The following is a 21,451-nucleotide window of genomic DNA, read 5'->3' on the forward strand; positions in this document are numbered from 1 at the left end:
AAAAAAAAACACGAAAGGTGGAAGAGTCCGATCAAGATGATTTAGGAAACTTTGTCTTCAGAACTTGAGTGTCATTGCAAAATATGTGTAAATGGATATGGACATTCAAGAAAGGGGCTGTCTAATAACATTCAGGACATGGTTGTCTAAAACATGAAAACTTTTATTAAAATATTTATTAATAAATTACTAGTTTCCCAGGTATATGACTGAATGTAAAATCATTTGCGTTATATACATCAAGATTATAGGGTTTTTTCTTTAGCCAGTACATAATCTTGACTTTGAAAGTTTACCAAGGAGGTTGTATTTAAAGATCTGCTTTTTGCTTTTCTCACTAGAGTTGACTCCAATATCTTTGATTGGCTTGAGCTACTAGTTTTAAAGTGAGGGAAGTGTATCACATGTATGAGACAACATTGGAATTGAGACGAATCTGTAGAGTTTTAGTTTCAGTCGTATATTTGTCCTGTGTATTTACAGTAGTATGTTTGCTTACAGTATTCAGAAATACATAGTCTAAAGTAATTCTGCAAAATATTTTATGAAACTCTTTGTGTTCTTTTTGTCCCATACACTTAGCCTTTCCATAATGATTACTTTCACAAATTGTTTTCCAACTTAAAATTAACTTTTAGTTTGACATTGGCATTGTTTAAATTGTTTAAGTTGTGTGTGTCAGAGTACTTAAGGGTTCTATTTTGGACTTTTTTGTCTATGTAAGTTTATTGCTGTAAAATATTTTAAATAAGATTTCATTCATTCATTCAACAACTATTAGTGTATAAACTGTGTGTTAGGGACTGGTTTGGTTAAAAACTTCTTATTTACATTTCATTCAAAAGATCACTACCATTAGCAAATTTGTTTTCAGATGACTGGAAATCTAAACATGTTTTGGTTAAACATATCCTGGGACAAATGTACTTAGCATAAAGTCCTGTGCAAAGTAGGGTTCTAAGATTTTTAAACTTTATCTTTAGATTTAAACATGTGAGAGGTTTTCTTTCTTACAAAAATTCAATGGAAATTTTCAACTATTTGAGTTTTTTTAAAAAGAGGAACCTATTCTACAAATTGGTTTTGTGGAAGTTTAGAGTTTACTTAAACTTTGCATATTTTTGTGAAAGGATAACTACACTATTTTTATTGTTACACCTTTTAGTTCCAGATAAGGTGATTATTGTTAAGGTGTTAATTGGATTTTTAGCATGATTTGATAGGATCTTGTCTTTATAGTGTGATAAAGTTTCAAGCCTTAAAAAATATTTGAGACTGTTTATATTTGAATAATATAACATGCAAGATAGAAAAACAAACTATTCCCTTTTGTTTTGACCAAATTGGTTTTGTAATTGGACTTGCATTTTTATTTTCCTTAAGTTAATAAAAAGTTAATGCACATAATTTTTGTAGATTCGTGTTAGAATATTTAAATCATTTAAAGTTGTTCTGTTTTAACTCCAGGTTTCAGAGAATACATTAGTATTCTAAGTCCTGATTTTATACTTTTCTGTACTTTTCTGTAGTCTCCTGGAAAGGTAGCCCTGAATCATGTGATGTTAAATATTTTGTCATGGTCTTTTATGTCTTGTGGACTAGATTCAGTGTAGACAATGCTAGCCAGTGCCTGGTGAGCTCTTGCCATGTGCCAGGCACTGTTATATGTGATTAACATGTATAAATTCATTTAATCTTTATGACAGCCCCTGCTACACTTTTGAAAGTGATTTTCACATGAGAAAACACTTATTTTGGCATTATAAAAATCCGTTTCACTTTAACTTTCCTCATCTGGGACACTTTTTCTTTTAGTGATTTTCCTAACTTGTTTGTGCCTATTGTTAGAGTTCACAATGCTAAATTTTGTAGTATAATAGTTTCCACAGAAATCAAGTTAACGTAGAAAAAAAAATTTGTATTGACTGGTCCATAACATCCTTTTCCATTTCAGTTGTTTCAGATGCTGAATTTAATGGCTCAGATGTTTACATATTTGATTGTAGTACCATAGTCTTTCAGTATATTACATGTAAATACGTTTCCTTCACCAGGTAATCTTTAAGTAGTAGTTGACAGGTAAAATACATATGCTACTTGACCTGTGGATTTGCTTTTTAGTTCTTTTTCTGTTCAGTACTCTGTTTATATTTATTTCTTGCCAATTGCAAGTGTTTTACACATATAAATAGGTAAATTTTCCTAGTAGTCAAAGGGAAAAGTAAAAAGATTTACTAGAAGAAATCACTAAAGGACTTTCAAATGAGAATTTCTCTCCCTGTATTAAGAAAGCCTCTGAAAAATAATATTTTTGCCTCCTTCAGCTTACTCTTCTCTGCAGATCATATTCCTAATTGAGACAATACTATCTGTATAAATGCAGAGATAGTTGGTAACTTCAAAGCAAACTGTATTAAAAGATCACCTCAATTCTGTTATTTTTTGTGAGAAATGTATATTTAGTTCCTAATATGTTCACAATAAATATTATTTTGCTCCCGTTCAGTATATCTTTTTTTTGAAATATATGTTTATAAAACAAAGCTTGTCAAAAAAAAGAAAAGGAAGAAAGAAAGCCTCTCACTATATTTTGGGTCTGAAGCATGGGAGGAGGAGGAAGATGGTATTTTACCAATTTTGGAGTTTAGTTCAGATTTTATCTGAGTGGAATTGATGTTTGAATATTTTATCTTCCCAACTACATTAGACTTTTGAGGACAAGAACTAGTACAGTACTGTCACTCAAGATACCATTTATAAATGAAGTACTCAGTAGATTTGAACTTGAAGAATCATAAATATTAGCTCCAGGAGAGCTGCAAAGTTATTTAGAGTTCGTATAATGCTATACTTCTATTTTTATGGCTAAGGAAACAGGCACAGAATTAAAGGACCTTTTACAGCATCACTGTGGGTGGGTCAGAGTTGGGAACAAGGACTCAGGTGTTTCGGCCTGTCCAGTGCACTTCCTGATGTACCATTGTGATGACCTCGTGGTAGGGTTCCTTACCTACTGGTTAACTTGAAGTTTAATCAGGGGCAAAATCTGACAGACTGATTCAGGGCCTTTAATGGACCATGTACCAATTGTATTTTGTGCGTGTGTGATTTTTTTTTTCTTTTCATTTTTAATCAGGGAGGTTCCCAAGGCAGATTTTAGAAGATTTTACGTGTGTACTGGAAAAATATGTCCAACTGTGCAGTGGTCAAGGGTCATCATAGTGTCTAGTGGTTTAGGAGTCGGAGGGATCCAACAAGCATTTTCCTAGTTGTCCCATGTTCGAATATTAAATATATCACCCAGCACACAGTGCTTCTACTTTCATTAATAATGGCCTTGTTGGTTGAAATGGCATTCAGATGCCCTAAACAGGGTAGGGTAGAAGTGGGGAAAGCTTTATGTTTTTGTGTATATATTTCAAAGTTTTAAAGTTGATCGGCAATTTGAAAGAACTGATATTTGTATGAAAGTCAGAAATATTGCCTATGCTTATTTACGAATTTTCCCATAATGTAAAACTTAGTAAAGATAGCTATAGAAAGAGTTCTAAGAAAATCCACGAAGTGTGTTATTGCACTCTGAAGAGAGGAAAGATATTTGAAATATAAAATTTGTGTGGCTCACTTCCTTGTATGTTACGTTTTTTTTAACAGGATAATAACTCTTGAAAGGGACAGACAGGCTTAGCGTTACTTGATGTGCAGAACAAATTGCCTTGAATTTCCCTTCCACTTTAGGGAATTTCCTTTCCCTCAAATCCCCTTTAAAGTTTATATAGCCTTCTGTATTTATTCTGGTGTATGTTAGTTTCACCTCTTTCTTATGAATAGGTGAATGCCGCAAAATTATATCATGATTACCCTTGACCATCATTTGTATTTCAAAGTAGCAACAGTCTTATATTTGAACAGTAGTTGTCTTCGTTAATTCAGTTTGGCTAGCATAGCAAGTGGCGCAGAGCAGGTTGTTCTATGTAAAGTTAATTATAGCCAAGTTTATAATTTAGAGAAAGTTGTATTATAGAATCATACTGTTGCTTTTAACTTAGAAATTGCCATATAGGAAATTATTAACCTGGGAATTATTTTCATATGAAAAAGAGGATTGCTGGGGTGCCTTTTAGTCTTCTGTTATAATTTCATGTGTGATGTCACAGTTATATTTAATTTTTAATTTATTTGAAAACTTTTAATAGACTTCTGAAAAATAATTTGATAAAAAATGTTCAGAACTATTTTCAGATGATACAAATTTTTTTTTTGATAATTTATGTTCTGTTATTTGGTTGAAAGGGTACCAAAATGATAGAAGATTTGAATTGCAGTTAGTCACTCTTGTTACTTGTCACTAACTTGTTTTGGCAACTGTGGGGAAGTACTGTCACCATGAGTGGTTGGTCACAGTTTTCTTAGTTTCAGAATTGTAGATGCAGTAGTTACTGCATGATTGTTTCTAGACTCAAATGAGGTGATATATGTGATAACAAATAAAGGTTTGGAAAAGATTTTTAAATACTTTGTTTTGTTTGCCTCCCTGTATACTTAATATAGTCCTTCCCTGTCACAGAGTACACAATACGTATTTATTAATTGAATCAATGTATATATAATACGTTCTCTTGAGTGAATGATATCTTTACAAGATGTTTAAAGTTTAATTTTTGCTTCAAATTGAATGATTGGTTGCCATGAGTAAACAAATATCTTTATAATATAAGTATCGTAAAGAAAATATGCCATTCCTTCTTTTTTTCCACCCATCATGGATAATTTTGGGCATTGTTGATGCTTGATTTGTTTGGGAATTGAATCTTGAGCATCCCAACATAAAATGTGAAAAAATGTTGAGAACAAAAGGATAATTTTAATGTGTGCTAGTCCTTACAATTAACGGAGGTCTATAGGAAATATCAGTGAATAGGGAAAATATTTATTATAATTAATTTTATTATAATTTCATTTATATGTATGTGCTTCCATAACGTACAGGTTCAGGGATGTTTTTAAGATGGCTTAATACCATTATCTCTGTTGACTTAGAATATTAGTCTATTCTTTATTATCTAAAACTGCATCTTCGTTCCTTGATTCATAGACTCATTCATTTGTTCCATATTTCTTGAGCATCTCTTATGTGTCAGGCACTGTTAACCTGCTTTACTAAATAATAATGCTATAGAATGAAGTAAAAGATATAAAAATGTTTTATAAATTGTAAAATGACATTCAGATGCAATTATTATCATCAAATTCTCAAATAGTTCTGAACAAAAATACCTTTAGTGTCCCTGCTCTGTGTAAATTCTAAATTGAATCTGAATTCTAAAAAGAAATTTGTGTGAATTTTTTTTATAAGAAAGGAAAAAATTAGGTTGCCCAGACATGAAAAACTTAATGCAATAGGCTTAAAAGAAAAATAAACCAATTTTTTTTTCTGTTATAGCTCATCGGATAGAACCGATTTCTAGAGAAGTTAGGACTGTTAGGAGGAGGTGAAGTTGACTCTATTTTAGGAAACAGATTGCATCCTTAAAATCCAGCTCATTTTGCAGATTAGTGTTTTTAGTAACGAGGAAGACTGGGAAAATGTAGATGACTTGGTACAAGAATATAGTTTACTGCTTAAGAGTCTTTGTTTTCATACACATAACACAGCGTTTATTTCTAGTGTATTGATCATAATTCTAGAGCAGTATACGTTTGAATGTCTTTTAAAGTGTGTTCAAAAATGGTCATTTTAGCCAGTAGAGACTCAGGAACAATTTTTAAAGTCGAAAGTTATGATTATGGGTAGACTCTGTTAACATTTTAATATGCAAATGGGTAAAGCCATCTCTATAATGTGAGTTTACTGGCCCTGATGAGGATAAATTTTGTCCTATAGATTTATGTTTTAACAGCTTAATCTAAATATATAAGCACTGATAAACATTTTCTTTAAAATACTAGTTTTTTTTTTTAAACAATTTCATTATAAAACAAAATTCATTGATTTTGGGTTGATCCGGATATTCCAATATTGTTTTATAGTGAAGAGGCAGGGCTAGTGGAAGGAGCATGTGCCCGGTTCTGTCTTGGTTCTCTCATCAAGTAGCTGTGTGACCTGTGTACATCACTTCATCTGTCTTCACTCTTTCCTCAGCTGTAAATTGAAGGCCTCTTCCAGCTTTAAGATTCTAATAATGCAATGTCTACTTAAAAAAAAAATCGAATCAATTTTGACGATAGTTTTTTCTAGTTTTTTTTTTTTATAAGAGTATTGTAATAACAAAATATTTGAGTAAGAAAGTATATCTTTTAAATATATTTATTGGATATATATTATTTTTTGGTTATTACTAAGTGTGATCCCTGTTTTCTTCTATTTCCAGTCCCAAGAATATTAAGATATGAGTTTCTTTGACGCAGATTATATAGTTTTTTAGAGAATGGCTTGGCTAGCTGTGAGGCCCCTTGCTGCAGGGGTGCCGGCGGGAAGGTCTGCGAGCAGCTCGAATGAAAATGTTTTGTTCTCGTGTTACCAATATTAAACTCCCTTGGGATTATCTATGTGAAGAGTTAACCCTTTTAATTAGCTCCGTGTGTATTATGTAGCCAGTTGACCATGTCGAGTTCTTTAGGAAGCTCCATAAATCAAATTGAAATGATCTTCGGATTCTTTAGTGAGAAGTTTTTTGGTTTGTTTGTTTTTTGCCTGTTTTTAATGGTGAAATGGGTCTTGTCTTGAATTATGTGGCCACATCCTGTGGCCATTACCCAAAGTGTGTTCCTTTTGATATCGATCCATGTTACTAAAGAAAAAACACAGCCCTGTGTATTCAAATAAACTTAAGATTTGCTGAGATAAAGTTATTTGTATTTTGCTCATTTAATATGTTAATTATGATGTCTCAAGAGAAAGACATGGTTTGTAGGATTTCCCAAACTTATTTGTCCAAAGAATTTTTCTTTTTTCATCTTTTTTATTCTTATTTTTCCAGAATTTCTCTTAATAGTCTGTCAAACATATTTTGGGAAAATACACCCAGATTCTAATATCCCGTTTAACTCTTTGCAGTAGGGGACCCTGCCGATTTTGAGGACTGTGTAGGCCCGACCTGTAGGCACAGCCCCTAGCTGCATGCCACGTGATGGGGGAGGTCTTCTGTTCAGCCATACAAACTTTGTCAGGCTTTCTCAAGAGATTGCCAGTCTGATTCCTGACTGCTGAGTGATTAGGCTCTACATTTAATTTGCATTGGAAAAAGAACTGTAATTCAGTTCAGTGTAGCAAGGGAGTCTAACCGTGAACTTAACGCTATGTACTATTCATGAAAACCCAATTGGAGAAAATAGTATATATAGCCCATCCATCTATTTTGCTTGTTATCTAAAATTTATGCTTGTGTTCCTGGACCATGTTTATTGGTCCCTTACTGTGGAAATGCTTTAACTTAATTTTATCTTGGTGTTTCCCTTTTTAGGTTGAGAGGGACAGTAAGAAATTGCCCTGCGAAACTCATTGCTATATGTGTGAGGACTTTGTTATAGTGCTATAGTGTAATAAACACTATAAGGTATCTTGTAAAGACCCATGGGATAAATGTCAGATTTTTGTCCCAGGAAGAATTGTATTCTTTCTGAGCAACTTCTTTTTTTCTTTTAAAAAAATACTTAAGGAACGTGTAAATATTGAAACCAATTGTGTTTCCTTATTTGCATTTCTTCCTGAAACCTTCATGTTAAATTTGTGGCCCATCTTTCACAAATATGTAGACTTTTACTCTCGCTTCTTTTTATTTTTTTAAGGTAGTATAGTTTTGGAGTTAAGAATGCAGGCTCTGGAGTCAGACAGCCTGAGTTCAGATCTTGGCTCCATCATTCATTAGCTGTGTGCATATCACACATGCCACTTAAACTCTGTGAACCTCAGTTTCTCCAGTTGCATCACTAGTACCCTCATAGGGTTGTTGTGAAGATTACTTGAGAATAACAGATGTAAGCACCTGTGAGAGTTGTTGACAAATCTCGAGTACCTACCCATACTTTTTTCCACTGTCATATTACTTTTGTTTCACTTTGTCTACTTTAAAAACTAGTTAATTTTATATTATTTGTAACATTTTACTTACTGTAATCAACCTAAAATATTTCTTGGAACAAGGCACAGTAAGCATACATAAACGTTGGTTTCTTTGCACATTATATTTTACATAAAATCCAGCAATTAAAAACTTCACAATTGCTTTCCCATAACTTTCTAAATTTACAGAAATTTTGAAACGACATACACAAGGATTTACTTTTACTCCACTTAACTTTCATTCTCTTCCCTTTTCACCCCAAACACACGTCAGCAAACAAATTTTTTGTATTATTTGTGTAGGTGTGACAGTGGTTTTCTTAAGACATTTATTGTAGCAACTTCTTAGTTTAAAAGTTTCACTGTCATTTGAAATCTGTCACAAGACCGGGGATGTGCATTCATTATAGAATTACTTAATAAATAAGTTCTCCAGTTTGAAGAGCTGGACTTTTATGTGAGGTCAGGCCAGTCGAAGACATTTACAAAGAATTAGTTGTTTGTTATTGCTATGTGAGTTGCAAGAATGGAAAAAAAAGAAATTCTTTCTTCAATACTTCCTTCCAGGCTGAGTCATCACTAGAGAGTGGGAAGAGCAGCAGCAGCAGCAGAGAATCCAAACCCCAAAGCTGGTATCACAGAGTACCACATCTCCAAGTTGGGGGCTGGAGGGGAGCCACCATGAGCGATGTTACCATTGTGAAAGAAGGTTGGGTTCAGAAGAGGGGTAAGTGTTCCACAAATCCCAAAGTAACGTGGTGGGTAAGTGTGCTAACGAACAGTCAGTGGTGTCCTGGCAGTTGATATTTTTTCTGGTGCTGTTAACAAAGTTAACTGTGACAGACTCTGTCCAGTGACAGAAGTGATATTTAACATGTGTGTTAGAAATTTGCTTGTTTTTTAGGGATTCTTCGTAATTCCTGATTTCAGTGATCTGGAATCAGGTTGTGAAGGGTTGGCTTTCTGGTATGCCGTGTGCATGCGTGTTACAGAAGACTCAGTCCTGCTGCAGTTTTCTTTTGTGTCTGCAGACTCCACAATCCAGAGAGATAGCTTTAGCATGACTTAATGTCTAGGAAAGTGTCTAACTTATATGCATTGAGAAACACGTAAATATAAGTGAAATTATTTAGTTAAGCCAATATGGGTGGTGGCAGGGACAGACTTAACGTAGTAAAGCGGGAAGGGTTCACCCACAAACTCGTGGATTCAACAGTCTCGCGAATTAGGTAAGTAAAGTCCTCAAGTAAAAAGAACAAGCGAGGTTTTTGTGTGTGTGTGTGTTTGTGTTTAATTTTATGTCTTTATTTTTCATGATTTAGTTATTTCTCGTTTATGCCTACTTTAGATAAATAATTCATATACATTATTATGTTTTTGTAATATTAAAAGAAGAACTCTTCAGTGTAAAACTTAGTTTATCCTCGATGAGATCACCTGCTAATGTGGTCAATGTGTTTATTAGAAATCTAGAGTTTAGACTAGTTGCCAGGCAACTGCTGTTTATCCACATGGCCAAGTTGAGTAGGATGAGGTCTGTTCCATTTTAACTTACCGTATATCTACTTCTGGTTAAAAGTTACCTCTTAAATAATGATTTTAATGTTCTTTTAAGGTCTGTAGTCCATACCTATGCTGACAAGCTATTGACAATAATTAAATGTGATTATATATTATTGAATTTTTAAAAATCAGTCTTATCGAGTTAAAATGTACATATAATAAAATTCACCAATTTTAACTGTACACTTTGATGAATTTTGCTAAATATATGTAGTAGCGCAACACTGTAATCACGGTATAGAACATTCATGTCTCCCGAAAACGTTCCCTCATCCCCTTGTGCATTCCTCTTCCCTCAACCCTGGTAACCACTAATCTGCTATTACTATAATTTTATTTTTCTAGAATTTCATAGAAGTATCACATAGTATGTAGTCCTTTGTCTTGGATTACTTTCACAGAGCATAATAACTTTAAGATTCATCTATGTTGTGTGTATCATTAACTTGTTCCTTTTTATCAGTGAGTAGTATTTTACTGTCTGGACATAAGACAAGTTAACTGTTTACCACTTGATGGACATTTGGATTATTGCTAGTTTTCACCTGTAATGAATAAAGCTGCCATGAATATTTGCATGCAAGTCTTTGTGTGATGTGTCTTCATGTTTCTTGGGTAATAACCTAGGAATGAGAATGCGGGGTCATGTGGTAAGTGTATGCTTAACTTCATAAAAACTGCCAACTGTTTTCCAAAGTGGCTCACGCTTTGTATTGTTAAGTTTAATTTCTTTTATGTTATTCTTATTAATTTGGAAAGCATTTTCAGATTTTGGTGCTCTATGAAGGTATTATTTGTTTATTATATATGTTTTTGTTATATATATTTTGTTATATAACTTGTCTATTTTTTTTTTATTTTTCTTGTTTTCTTTGGGGTGGCAAGTTGCTTAAACCTTTTAGGGTTTTACTTCATTAATCTCTAAATCTGTTTTCACAAAGTGTTATGAGGACTAAATGAGATAATGGATGTGGATATGTTTTGACAGTTTTAACACAGATGTAAGCTGTTGCTATCACTACATTTTTATCAAGAGTTTAGGGTGGTTCCCGAGTCTCTTTAATTAATTGTGTCTCCTCTTAAAAACCGTAATAGAAGGTTGGTATATAATGTGTGGGACATAGAAAAAGGAAAAAATCATAAAGGAAAAAAAAAAATTCTGTGTTTTTCCTGCATTGGCTAGGAAAAGAGGATGCTAATGAGAGAGAGAGAATGTGTGTGTGTGTGTGTGTGTGTGTGTGTGAGTGAGTGAAAGAGAGAGAGAGAGAGAGAGAGAGAGAGTGTTTATTTCAGGAAGTAATAGTCATATAAATGTAAGAATTTGACTACCACACAAATCTATAAAATGAAAAGTAGAGATCTTTCTACCCTCTGTCTCTTCAAACTAGTTTCCTCAGAGATAACCTTTTTAGACTTTTTCTATTTTTAATTCTGATTTTTATGCCAATTTTATATCTAATATGATAAACTTTATTTTCGACTAATCTTAAGTAATCTGGTGTATCCCCATTGGGAAAAATGAAGAATTTAACTTTTCACACCTATTCTCTTTTCTTTTTTTCTGTTTGGCCTTTATGCTTAAACTTCTAGCCCTTGCATCATTAATTCTATAAATTATTTAGACATCATTTTGCCACTTTATAAGTTAAGAAGAGTTAGTACCCCTCACAATAGTTCCCTTGAATTCCTCTCATTCCCTTCCCAATTTGTCAACTGTGGCATTTTATATTGTCAAGGTTTAATAGTGATACTCATTGATTCCTAAAAGCAGTAAGCAATATTATGCTTACGTAAATAAGCATAATACTAGCTACTAAACAAAATACTGTGATGGAATCCATAGAGAACAAATGGATTTCTTATACACTGTTGGCACTAAAGATCATGTCACACTGTAGTTTGGCTTCTGGTTTGGACTAAGTGTTTTATCTGAATTTTCTAATTGCCACATTTTCCCCCTGTTGGTAGAAGAGAGTATACCTTCATCATGTCATGTGGTTATCTAGCTTATTAATCATACTGTTTGCTGAAGTTCTAATATGAACTGACTTTTTTCTGGGTATGATGCTCAGTGAATATTATGTTACTCAATTGCATTCTTGGACAAGTTCTATGCTCTCTTCGATATCATGTCTTTCCTTTTTTATGTTTTAGACTTATTTTGCAGTTTTCTAGGTACTTCTGAAGTAATTTTTTCAGGAAGAGTATGTATGGGTGCTTGTCAACACAGTGTTTGAAAATGTCACTTTCACACCTGCTACATACCTTGGCTGGGTATAGAATTCAGGTTTAAAATTATTTTCCTTCAGAATTTTGAAGGTTGCATTCCATCACCTTTTAGTAACCAGTTTTACTGACAAGAGTTTTGGTGCTAAAATGAATGATTTCTTTGTAGATAACCTGTTCTCTGGAAGCTTTTTGTGTTGATGCTCTTTATCCTTGGCATTATAAAATTTAGGAGGATGAGTTATAGTCCTTTTTAATTCATCCTGTAAAGCATTTGGCGGACCCTTTGAAAATGCACACTTTTATGTCTTTCTTTAGTTCTGGGAAATCGTCTGTATTTTATTCTTTCTTTCCATGTTATCTGTATTCTTTTACATTTTAAAAAATTTCCCTTAGAGCTTCTATATTAATGCACTGTTTGAACAGTTTTCTTTCATTTTCCATGTCTTTGTTTTTTCTCTTTGTTCAGGGAGATTTCTTTGATTTTTCCTTCTAGCCCTTTATTGAATCATTTAGTTCAGCTATTGCTTTATATTCCTGGGAATTCTTTAGAGTTTATAGCCACCTGCTCTTTACATATGTAATATAATCTTAATCTTAGGATAATAAATAGATTTCATTTTTAAGTTTTTTCTCCTCTTTGAATGATTCTTTCAGTTTGTTTATTTTGGTTCTTTTTTGATGGTATTCGTTTTCTTCAGGTATCTGTTGATTCTTGTTTGGGTATATTTGTGAATGAGAGACTAAGGTTACTAGTAGTGTCCTCTGTCAATATTTGCAATTTATGCATTTTTTCTATACTTATGACAGGTTAGATCCAGTGAATGAGTATTTATGATGGTAGTGTTTATACTCTTGAAAGCATTAGTTGAAATATTAGGAGAAACCAAATCGGGAATTTTTTCCCTCCACCATTCTTAATTAATTTCTTTAGAGAGGTTCAGTATTTTAATTACAATTCTGTGTTTTAGTTAAGTAAATTTTACTATATAATCTGTTGGCGTTTGGCTATACTTTGGTTCAAAGCATTTCTTCTAAAAGAGCATTCTTAGTCACTGCCTGTTTATCCTGGGCATCTGGGTAGATTGTTATCACCTGAACTTTAGTGTACTCGCTTAAGAATAAATATGATAACATCTGCCTTCTTTACCTCACTGTGTGGTTTTAAGTTTCACGAGATTGTGTATAGAGGAATGATTTTAAAATATCAAACAATTAATAAAGGTTATTGATATTAAAAAGTTATAATATAGCCCTTACTTTGAATATCAGCCTTTTTTCTCAAGCCTGTATTTTGAATGTCAGTTCTCATTAGCTCCTATTCAGATTTAATCTCATTTTATTTGTACTTTTAATGTGAATAAGTTATTATTCTTCAGTAAATATCTTCTAGGAAAAGAAAAAAAAAGATAGTAATTATTGAAATTCTGTAACAAATTCTTTCCTAACTTTGTTATTAGTGGCATATCAGTAGTGAAACCTTTTTTTTTCTGTACTTTTCTGGAGCGGTTGCAAAATGGTGAGTATTAATTGAGATAACACATTAACATAGTATTGTCGATGTTAGAAATGACAATAAAAAAACATGTAGCAGGCTCGGAGTAAAGTTTTTCTCTTCGATGTTCCTGGCAGAGCACCTCACAGTTCGACAGTCCATCAGCATAGGAGACATCTGTATGTCTCTTAAACACTTGTTGAATTTTCTCCTTCAAAGACCAGCCTATAAGATTTACTCCAGGTGACAAGAAATCTCTAGATGTCCAAAGTTTAGCTCAGTTTGCTCCATTATAGAAAGTGGTAATATTTGCTCTCAAGGAACTTACTGCATTAATAAAGGGGAAATTTAATCAGCTTAAAAGATCTAAGTTATAGAATTAAGTAGATTGTAATAGTATTAATCAAGGGCTTATTGTAATTTATAAAATTTTGTTTGCTTAATGTTGCTTTTTCTTAAAAACCCGGTAGTCTCTAACAATGTGGAGAGCCAGTTCCTTGATAACAAGTTAATATCTGTAATGTATTTCTAGTCAAATTGTAATCTTACTGTTTTGAAATTGATGGAGATTGAAAGGCGGTTTTACAGTCAGAGTATTTTGATTGATGAAAGTGCTGTATGTGTATGTTAATTTCTTACACTTTTTCTTGTACTGATAGCTAACAAAATGAACTTTCATGTGTGTTTCGTGTATGTAGCTAGTTTGTGCTTTCAAAGAACTTTGTCCCTTAGTTTGCCTTGTACTTATAGTTTCTCTTCAGGGATATCCTTAAAACTGTGTCATTTGAATTATATTTGTCTTATATTCTGTGAAATGGTTTGTTTAGATGAATTAGATGTTAATATTTAGTAACATCAAGCTATTTTGTGAGAAAACTCATAGATTCATAAAGTTTCTGAGTTTTCTCACAAAATAGCTTACTCCCAATATGCAAAATATACTTAAGTAACATAAAGGTTGTAAGCTGGGTATGTTTTAATGTGTGATTGCTCTGACGTAGTCAATTATAACTTGTTATAGAAAACAAAATGCACAATATTTTGGGTGCTCATCTAAGTCCAAGGCCCTTTCCTTCTCCTTCCTTTGTATGTTCTTGTGTACCTTTGTTCATGTTTTATTCACAAAGTGACTCTTGAAACAAATTAAAAAGCGATTAAGGAAAAAGAAAACGGCCGTATGATTTCCTGTTTACTGCTCAGCAGCAAGCATTTTCCATAGAGTAAAGAGCTGTGGCGGTGGCCGTGGAACCACATGGGGGTTCGAGGGGCTCACTGACTGTGGATGTTGCAAATGCAGAAGCAGCATGGAAAAATCAGACTTGTTGGTAATGGTATGAAGACTCTGAGATTTAATGTATTTACAGTAATTTGAAATGTGCTTTTCTTTTAGTGTCAATATATATTTTTTGAAAATTTTAACCAAGTAAACCAAATACAGAGAACCATCCATTGATCAGCTTTTATATGCATTCTAGAGTTACAGAATTGTAAAGGTGATGTTACACACATACACACATATCCCTTCCCAGTTAATAATTGAGTTTTATGTATTGACTTTGTATCCTGCAGCCTCATTCAATTGTTGTTAATATTATTTATTTTTAAGATTGCCTTTGTAGTCAAGTCATATGCAAAGAGCCTCAGTTCTGCTTCTTCCTCTGCAATTTTGATGCCTTTAATTAATTTTTCAGTTTTACCTCACAATGGTTAGGACCTCTAGTACAATGTTGAGTAAAATTGTGAGAGCAAACATTTTTGCCTAAAACGTCATCTTACTGGGAAAGCATTTATCTTACCACTAAGTTATCATATGATCTATAGGTTTTCTATTGCTGCCCTTTTTAGGTTGAGAAAGTTTCTTTTATTCCTAGTTTGCTGAGAGTTTTTATCATGAGTGAGTGTTTAATTTTTTTCAAAAGATTTTCCTACATCTATTGAAGTGACCATTTGATTTTTTTCCATTATTCTGTTCAGATGTTAATATGTTATATTACTTTCATTGCTGGAATAAATCCCATTTCGTCATGATGTATTATCTTTAATATATTATCAGTTTTGATTTATTAATATTTTGTTAAGGATCCTTTTTCTGCATTTACCAGAATATTGATCTATAATTTTCATTTCAGGTTTTGATGTAAGAGTTATACTGGACTCATAAAATAGTTTGGGAAGTATTCTTTCCTTAATTTTTGAAGAAATTTGCATAAGATGGGTTTTATTTCTTTCTTAAATGTTTGATAAAATGCATCAGTGAAGCCATTTGGGTTTGAGATTTTTGTGAGATTTTTGATAATACAGTTTCTTTAATAGATATAGGGCTATTGAGATTTTCTGTTTCTTCTTGTGTCGATTTGAGTAAATTGTGTTTTTGTAACAGTTGTTGATTTATTAGCCATAAAGTTGTTATTATTATTCCCTTATCCTATAAGTAACCGCAGGATCTGTAGTGATAATCCCCTTAATAATTTCTGATTTTGGTAAATTGTGTTCTCTCTTTTTTCTTCGATCAGTTTTGTTGGGGTTATACATTCAGAGAATCAACTTTTTGCGTTATTAATTTTCCTTTTCGTTGGTTTTCTACTTTATTACTTTTGCTGTTATTTTAATTTGCTTCTTAAGGTAAAATATTACATTGTTGATTTTAAACCTTTATTTTTTAAAAAAGTATAAGCATTTAAAGCTATGGCTTTATTTTCACTGCTTAGCTGTACCCCACATAAGTTTTGATAATACTGTATTTTTGTTATCATTTAGGTAAATGTTTTCTAACTTCCCTTGTGATTTCTTTGAATCATGGAATATTTAGAAATGTTGTTTAATTTCAAATATATGGGTTTTTTAGATATCTTAGTGATTTCTATTTTATATTTAATTGTAATTATAGAAGATACTCTGTAAAACTTCAGTCATCTGAAATTTTTGTGTTTTTTTTTTTTTTTTATAGTCCACCAGATGGTCTGTCTTGATTTTGTTGTGGGTGTAGTGTTTTATAAATGTCTGGTTGAGATGGTTGATAGTGAGTCATATTGTCTTTATCTTTACTGATTTTTTTCTTTAGATCTCTCAGTTACTGACGGGGGGTAAAATCTCCAACAGTGATTGTGAATTTGTTTCTTTATTTTGCCTGTTTTGCTTTATATATTTTGAAGCTCTGTTATTAGATGCATTCACATTTATATCTCCTTCATCTATTACATCTTTTATTTTGTATGAAATGTCCATCTTTATCTTTGGTAATACTTTTTGTCTTGAAATTCAGTGTGTCTGATATTAATATAGCCACTCCAGATTTTTTATAATTAAAGTTTGCATCTTACATTCTTTTTAAATGTCCTTTTACATTTATCTGAGTTTTATATTTAAACTGCCTCTTTTGTAGACAGCATATGTTTGAGTCTGATTTAAAAAGAAAATTTGCTTGACAGTCTTTACTTTTTAAATGGGTGTGTTTAGACCATTCATACTTATTAATAGAATTATTGACATTGTTCAGTTTTTCCTATTTGTGCCATGTGTCTTTTGTTCCTTTTTATATTCTTGCATTTTTTTTTGTATTTAGTGTATTTTTACTATTTCATTTTATCTCTGCTATTGGCTTGTTACTTATGTCTCTTATTTAAAACTTAAAAAAATCTATAGTTAACATTGTTGATATGGTTGAATTTAGGTCTACTGTTTTCTATTTTTTTCATTAAAAAAATCCTCTTTATAAATTTTTTGCCAAAAATAATTGAATTTCTTTTAGTATTTCATTTAAGTTCCTCTATCACTGCACATTCTCAGTGGGAATATATCTCCCCCAGGGTACAACAATTGGTTCTTGGTGGTGGGTGTGAAAAAACTTAGATATTACAATGTCGGTGCATCTTCATTGGGACACATTATATGAACACAGATACAATATATCTGTGGTACTCAAATTTTATGTGGGAGGCTAGAGTTATTAGAAAAAAAAGGTACAAAAAGGCTTCTTAGGTGGGTCATATAATGAAAAAAAAAACTTTAAGAAATGCTTTGTCATTATTTTAGCTTGCAGTTACTTATTTAATGTTTGTTGTAGGGCCGTGGTTTTCAACCAAGGTTATTTTACTCCCCAGGGGACATTTGGCAGTGTCTGGAGACATTTTTGATTGTCATGACTGGGGTGTGAGGGAGCTACTGGCACTAGTGAGTGGAGCCAGGGATCCTGCTAAATAATCTACAACGCACAGGATAGTCTCCCCAAACAAAAACTTTCCACTCCAAAATGTCAGCAGTGCTGAGAATGAGAAACCCTGCTTTTCAGATTATGGTATGCACCCCTAATTCACCCCATGCTGTATTGGGTTAGTATTTTATGCCTCATGTAAAATACAAGACCCTTATTATACCATAGAGTTGCCCACCCTTTGAATGCCTCATGCTGCTGTTCTCATATATAGTTAGATATGAACGTGGAATAAACCCCACGATACAATGTTTTAATTTTTGCTTTGTCTTTTTATATGTCTTTTAAAGAAAAGCAGGAACATATAGCTTTAATAGATATTCGTATTGTTTTTCGATTTCTTCCTGCAGAGTTGAATTTCTGTCTGATATTATTTTCCTTCAGCCTGAAGAGCTTTCTTTAGCATTTCTTTTTTGGAGCAGATCTGTGGCTACCAGTACACTCATTTTTTATTTTAAAGCATTTTCATTTTATCTTCATTTTTAACGGATTTTTTAATTGTATATAGAATTCTGGTTTGATAGTTTTGTTTCTTGCATCACTTCAATGATGTCATTTCACTTTTTTCTGGTCTCCATTGTTTCCGATGAGAATCAGGTGTTATTTTATGTTTTTCCATATATATGTAACATGTCATTTTTTCCTGGCTGCTTTAAAAATATTTCTGTCTTTTATTTTCAGTAGTTTGAATATGATGAGCCTAGATGTTGTTTTCTTTATATTTATCCTGTTTTGGGTTTACCGAACTTTTTAAATCTACATATGCATGTTTTTTTACCAAACTTGGGAAGTCGTTGCCCATTATTTCTAAAGAACTGTTCTCTCCTACGCTTCTGCGACTTTGGTAACCCTACGAAGACCGCATGATAATGTCTGTAGTAGTTAGGCTCTGTTATTTTTTTTCCTCAATCTTTATCTCAGTTCTTCTTAGTTCTTTTTTATCTCAGTTCTTCAGACTGGATAATTTCTATTAAACTATTAACCATCTGTAGACTGTTAACCTATAGAATGCATTTTTCCACTTGGTTCTTCGAAAGGTTCTGTTTCTCCATTGAGATTCTTCAGCTCTTCATTTATTGTGATAATAACTAAGTCCTTGGATATTTTTGTAATAGCTTCAGTAAAGTACTTGTCTGCTAATTCCAACATTAGGATTTTCTTGGAGTTGGTTTCTGTTGACTGCTTTTTTTCTTTGCCTGTGATTACATTTTCTCGTTTCTTTATATGTCTGGTAATTTCAGCTGTGTACAGTTTATTGTGGTGATACATCATGCAGACTCTTGATCTGTTATTTCCTTGCAAAGAGTGTTGGTTTTTGTTCTGACTGCTATTTACCTTGATTCTGTTTAACCTCCGCACTTTATTTCTCTTGAAAAGCAGCTGAAATCTCTGCATTTCTGCTTTTTTCATCTACTGTTTGCTTTCCGCTTTCAGGCTCATGGGATCCTTTCCTATGCATGCACAGTTCAGGAGTTAGCCAGAATTTGGGCACAGTTTATATGAAGGTTTTGGGGCTCCCCCACTATGTCTTCCTTTTTTGTGGGATATTTCTCTCACTTTTCAGCCATTTTGGTATCTCTGAACTCTACCTCTGACCCCTTAAGCCAGCAAGACTATGGTTTGCCATCCTAGTTTTATCCACCCCAATCTCAAAGAATGGTGGAGGCCCTCAAACAAAAAGCCATATAAATGCGGATCTCACCCAGTGCTCTCCCCTCCCCTCAGGGGCCAACTTCCCTCCAGTTTCTGCTTGCTTTTGGTGCTTTTCATTGCTTTCAAATAGTTTTTGTATTTCATCCAGTGTTTATAATTTTATACATGGGAATGTTAGTCTAAGTCACCCTACAACTACTGGAAGTGTTGTAGGTATGTGTTCAACATGTATAGATATAAAATTTTGTTTAAGCTTTATAGTCACTTAGTTTTGTTATTTGTTATCTAATGTAATTGCTCATAACAAGTTATGAGTAGAAATTTCATCTACATTTATAAGTTGAAGAAAATAGTGGTTTAAACCAGCCTAGTTCCCAATCACCTGGAAGTAGAGTTGAACCTTTTTTCCAACTGAATTTATAGAATTTTGAGCTACAGGAGACTTTGGAAGTTGTCTAGTCTTATTCCCATTTATTGTACCAATAAGAAAACAGGTCATTTTTTAAATTAGAAGCAGAGCCTGGACCAATAGCTGAGATTTCTTTATTGCCAGTTTTATGATACTTCTTATTTTATTTATTTCTTGACACTCATGAATGTTATTGATGTTCTTTAAAAAAATTTTTTATTAGTAACCAGTTAGGGAGGGGCTTGGAGCAGTTGGACAGGGGGGTTTAAAACCCCCTGAGAGTGGAAAGAAGGGAGAATGTTCCACCCGGTGGAATCCGCGCGCTGTTTGAGTAGTCCCATTCGCCGCTCTGTGTGCCCCGGTGGGAACGTGGGACGGCTGTGCCTTTTGAACCTGTGTTATCTCACTCAGAGAAACATCTCCAAAGCTTCTATATTCTCCGATGCAGAGAAACGTTCTTTAAGTATCCGTTGGCATTCTGTGATCACACTTCCGTCCCGATGTGATAATCATGTACCTTTCACTGTATTCTCTTCTGTGTATGTTTTTGCTTATGCCACTTTTTCTGCTTGGCATATTTCCCCCCATTTGTCAATGATAGTCTTGCGTGTTCTTCAAGTCTAGATTCCAATATCACCTCCTCAGTATTTTTCACATCACAGTCTCAACGTTCGAATGATTTCTCATGTCTGGACTATTACCTCATTTCATGTCTTGCTTCCTTGGGGCGTTATATTGCCTAGTTATTAAATAGATCTATTATTTCTGCTTTTCCATCGTATACTCCCTGAAGGCAGGAACGGTGTCTAATACAACTGTGTCTCTTTCCCATATAGGGTCTGCCAGTACCTTGAGCATAGTAGGGTGTTAATCAATCTTCGATGAATGAATGAGGAAGAGGAAGAAAACAGTTCTAGAAGTTCAAATAGCAGTATGTCACAGTTTTCAAGGCAAGGAACTAGAATTGGGACAGCTGAGGCAAGGCAGGGAACACAGACTAGATGACGGTTATGAAAGCAGCCTATATTTAGATGGGTGTTTCGCTTAGGGCAGTGCTGTGATTCTAGATCAGGTTGTTTATCTGTCGAGTTTTTGCGTATAGGAAAGTGGAACTAACATGGTAGGAACCGGTAGAAACTGACTGAATGATGATTCTTGACAGAGGTGGCTGGACGGAACCCTGAGAGTGCTGAGATGGGTTAGTATGTAAGGGATCCAGATCAGCTGAGTGAAAATGCAGTAGCGATCATAGTTTTCGTTGTATTTTAAGGATAGAAGGATAACGTTTGCTTTACTCTTGGAACCGCTGAGTTCTTCTGTGTCATGAAAAACCTAACTTTTCAAGCCTGTGAGAAGAATCTTTTCTGTTGTATTCTTCATGAATTGTTCATCTCAGATATCGTGGGTAACTAAAATCTCACTGTATAAGGCATAGCCGTTTCATTATTTAGTAGCTCTGAGCACTAGTGGTCTTTGTTTGGCCCTCCTGAGCGGTATAAAACAAACGGTTTTTTTGACATGGTAGGCCTTCAGGTACCCCAGGATCACTATGATGTCCCTAAAACCCTTTTAAGCAAAATGTTCTCTTTTCTGTAGTTTGTTTATTGTATGACATGGTTTCCAGCCCTCTCATACATAATCTTGGTGTCCTCCCCTGTAAATATCTCAGTATGTCAATGTTTCTCTTACAAGGTAGTGCCCAGAAGTGAACAGAACACTACAGATGTGGTCAGTGCAGGGAAGAGCACAGCTGGACTCTTAGCTGTCACAGCCTGTCACTGTGATCTGAGGGTGCAGGCAGCCTTTTCAGTTTTACCTTTTAAAAGCACTTTT

The 21,451-nt window shown here is 33.5% G+C and overlaps 1 protein-coding gene across 6 annotated transcripts in view; it reads left to right on the plus strand.

The window, feature by feature from the left end:
• Positions 1–21,451, plus strand: part of AKT3 (AKT serine/threonine kinase 3) — a 282,574-nt gene that overhangs the window by 3,154 nt on the left and 257,969 nt on the right. For 4 of the 6 annotated variants that reach the window (XM_023536572.1, XM_023536569.1, XM_023536574.1 and 1 more), the window contains exon 2: positions 8,630–8,789. In XM_023536572.1, the coding sequence (XP_023392340.1) occupies positions 8,744–8,789 (46 nt within the window). In that variant the 5' untranslated portion in view covers positions 8,630–8,743. Of the gene's footprint in view, positions 1–7,475; positions 7,557–8,629; positions 8,790–21,451 lie in introns of those variants that run through there. The other 2 variants (XM_023536571.1, XM_023536577.1) reach the window with 2 other exon arrangements.

Source organism: Pteropus vampyrus, unplaced genomic scaffold, assembly GCF_000151845.1.
Source record: "Pteropus vampyrus isolate Shadow unplaced genomic scaffold, Pvam_2.0 Scaffold159, whole genome shotgun sequence".
NCBI classification, from domain to species: Eukaryota; Metazoa; Chordata; class Mammalia; order Chiroptera; family Pteropodidae; genus Pteropus; species Pteropus vampyrus.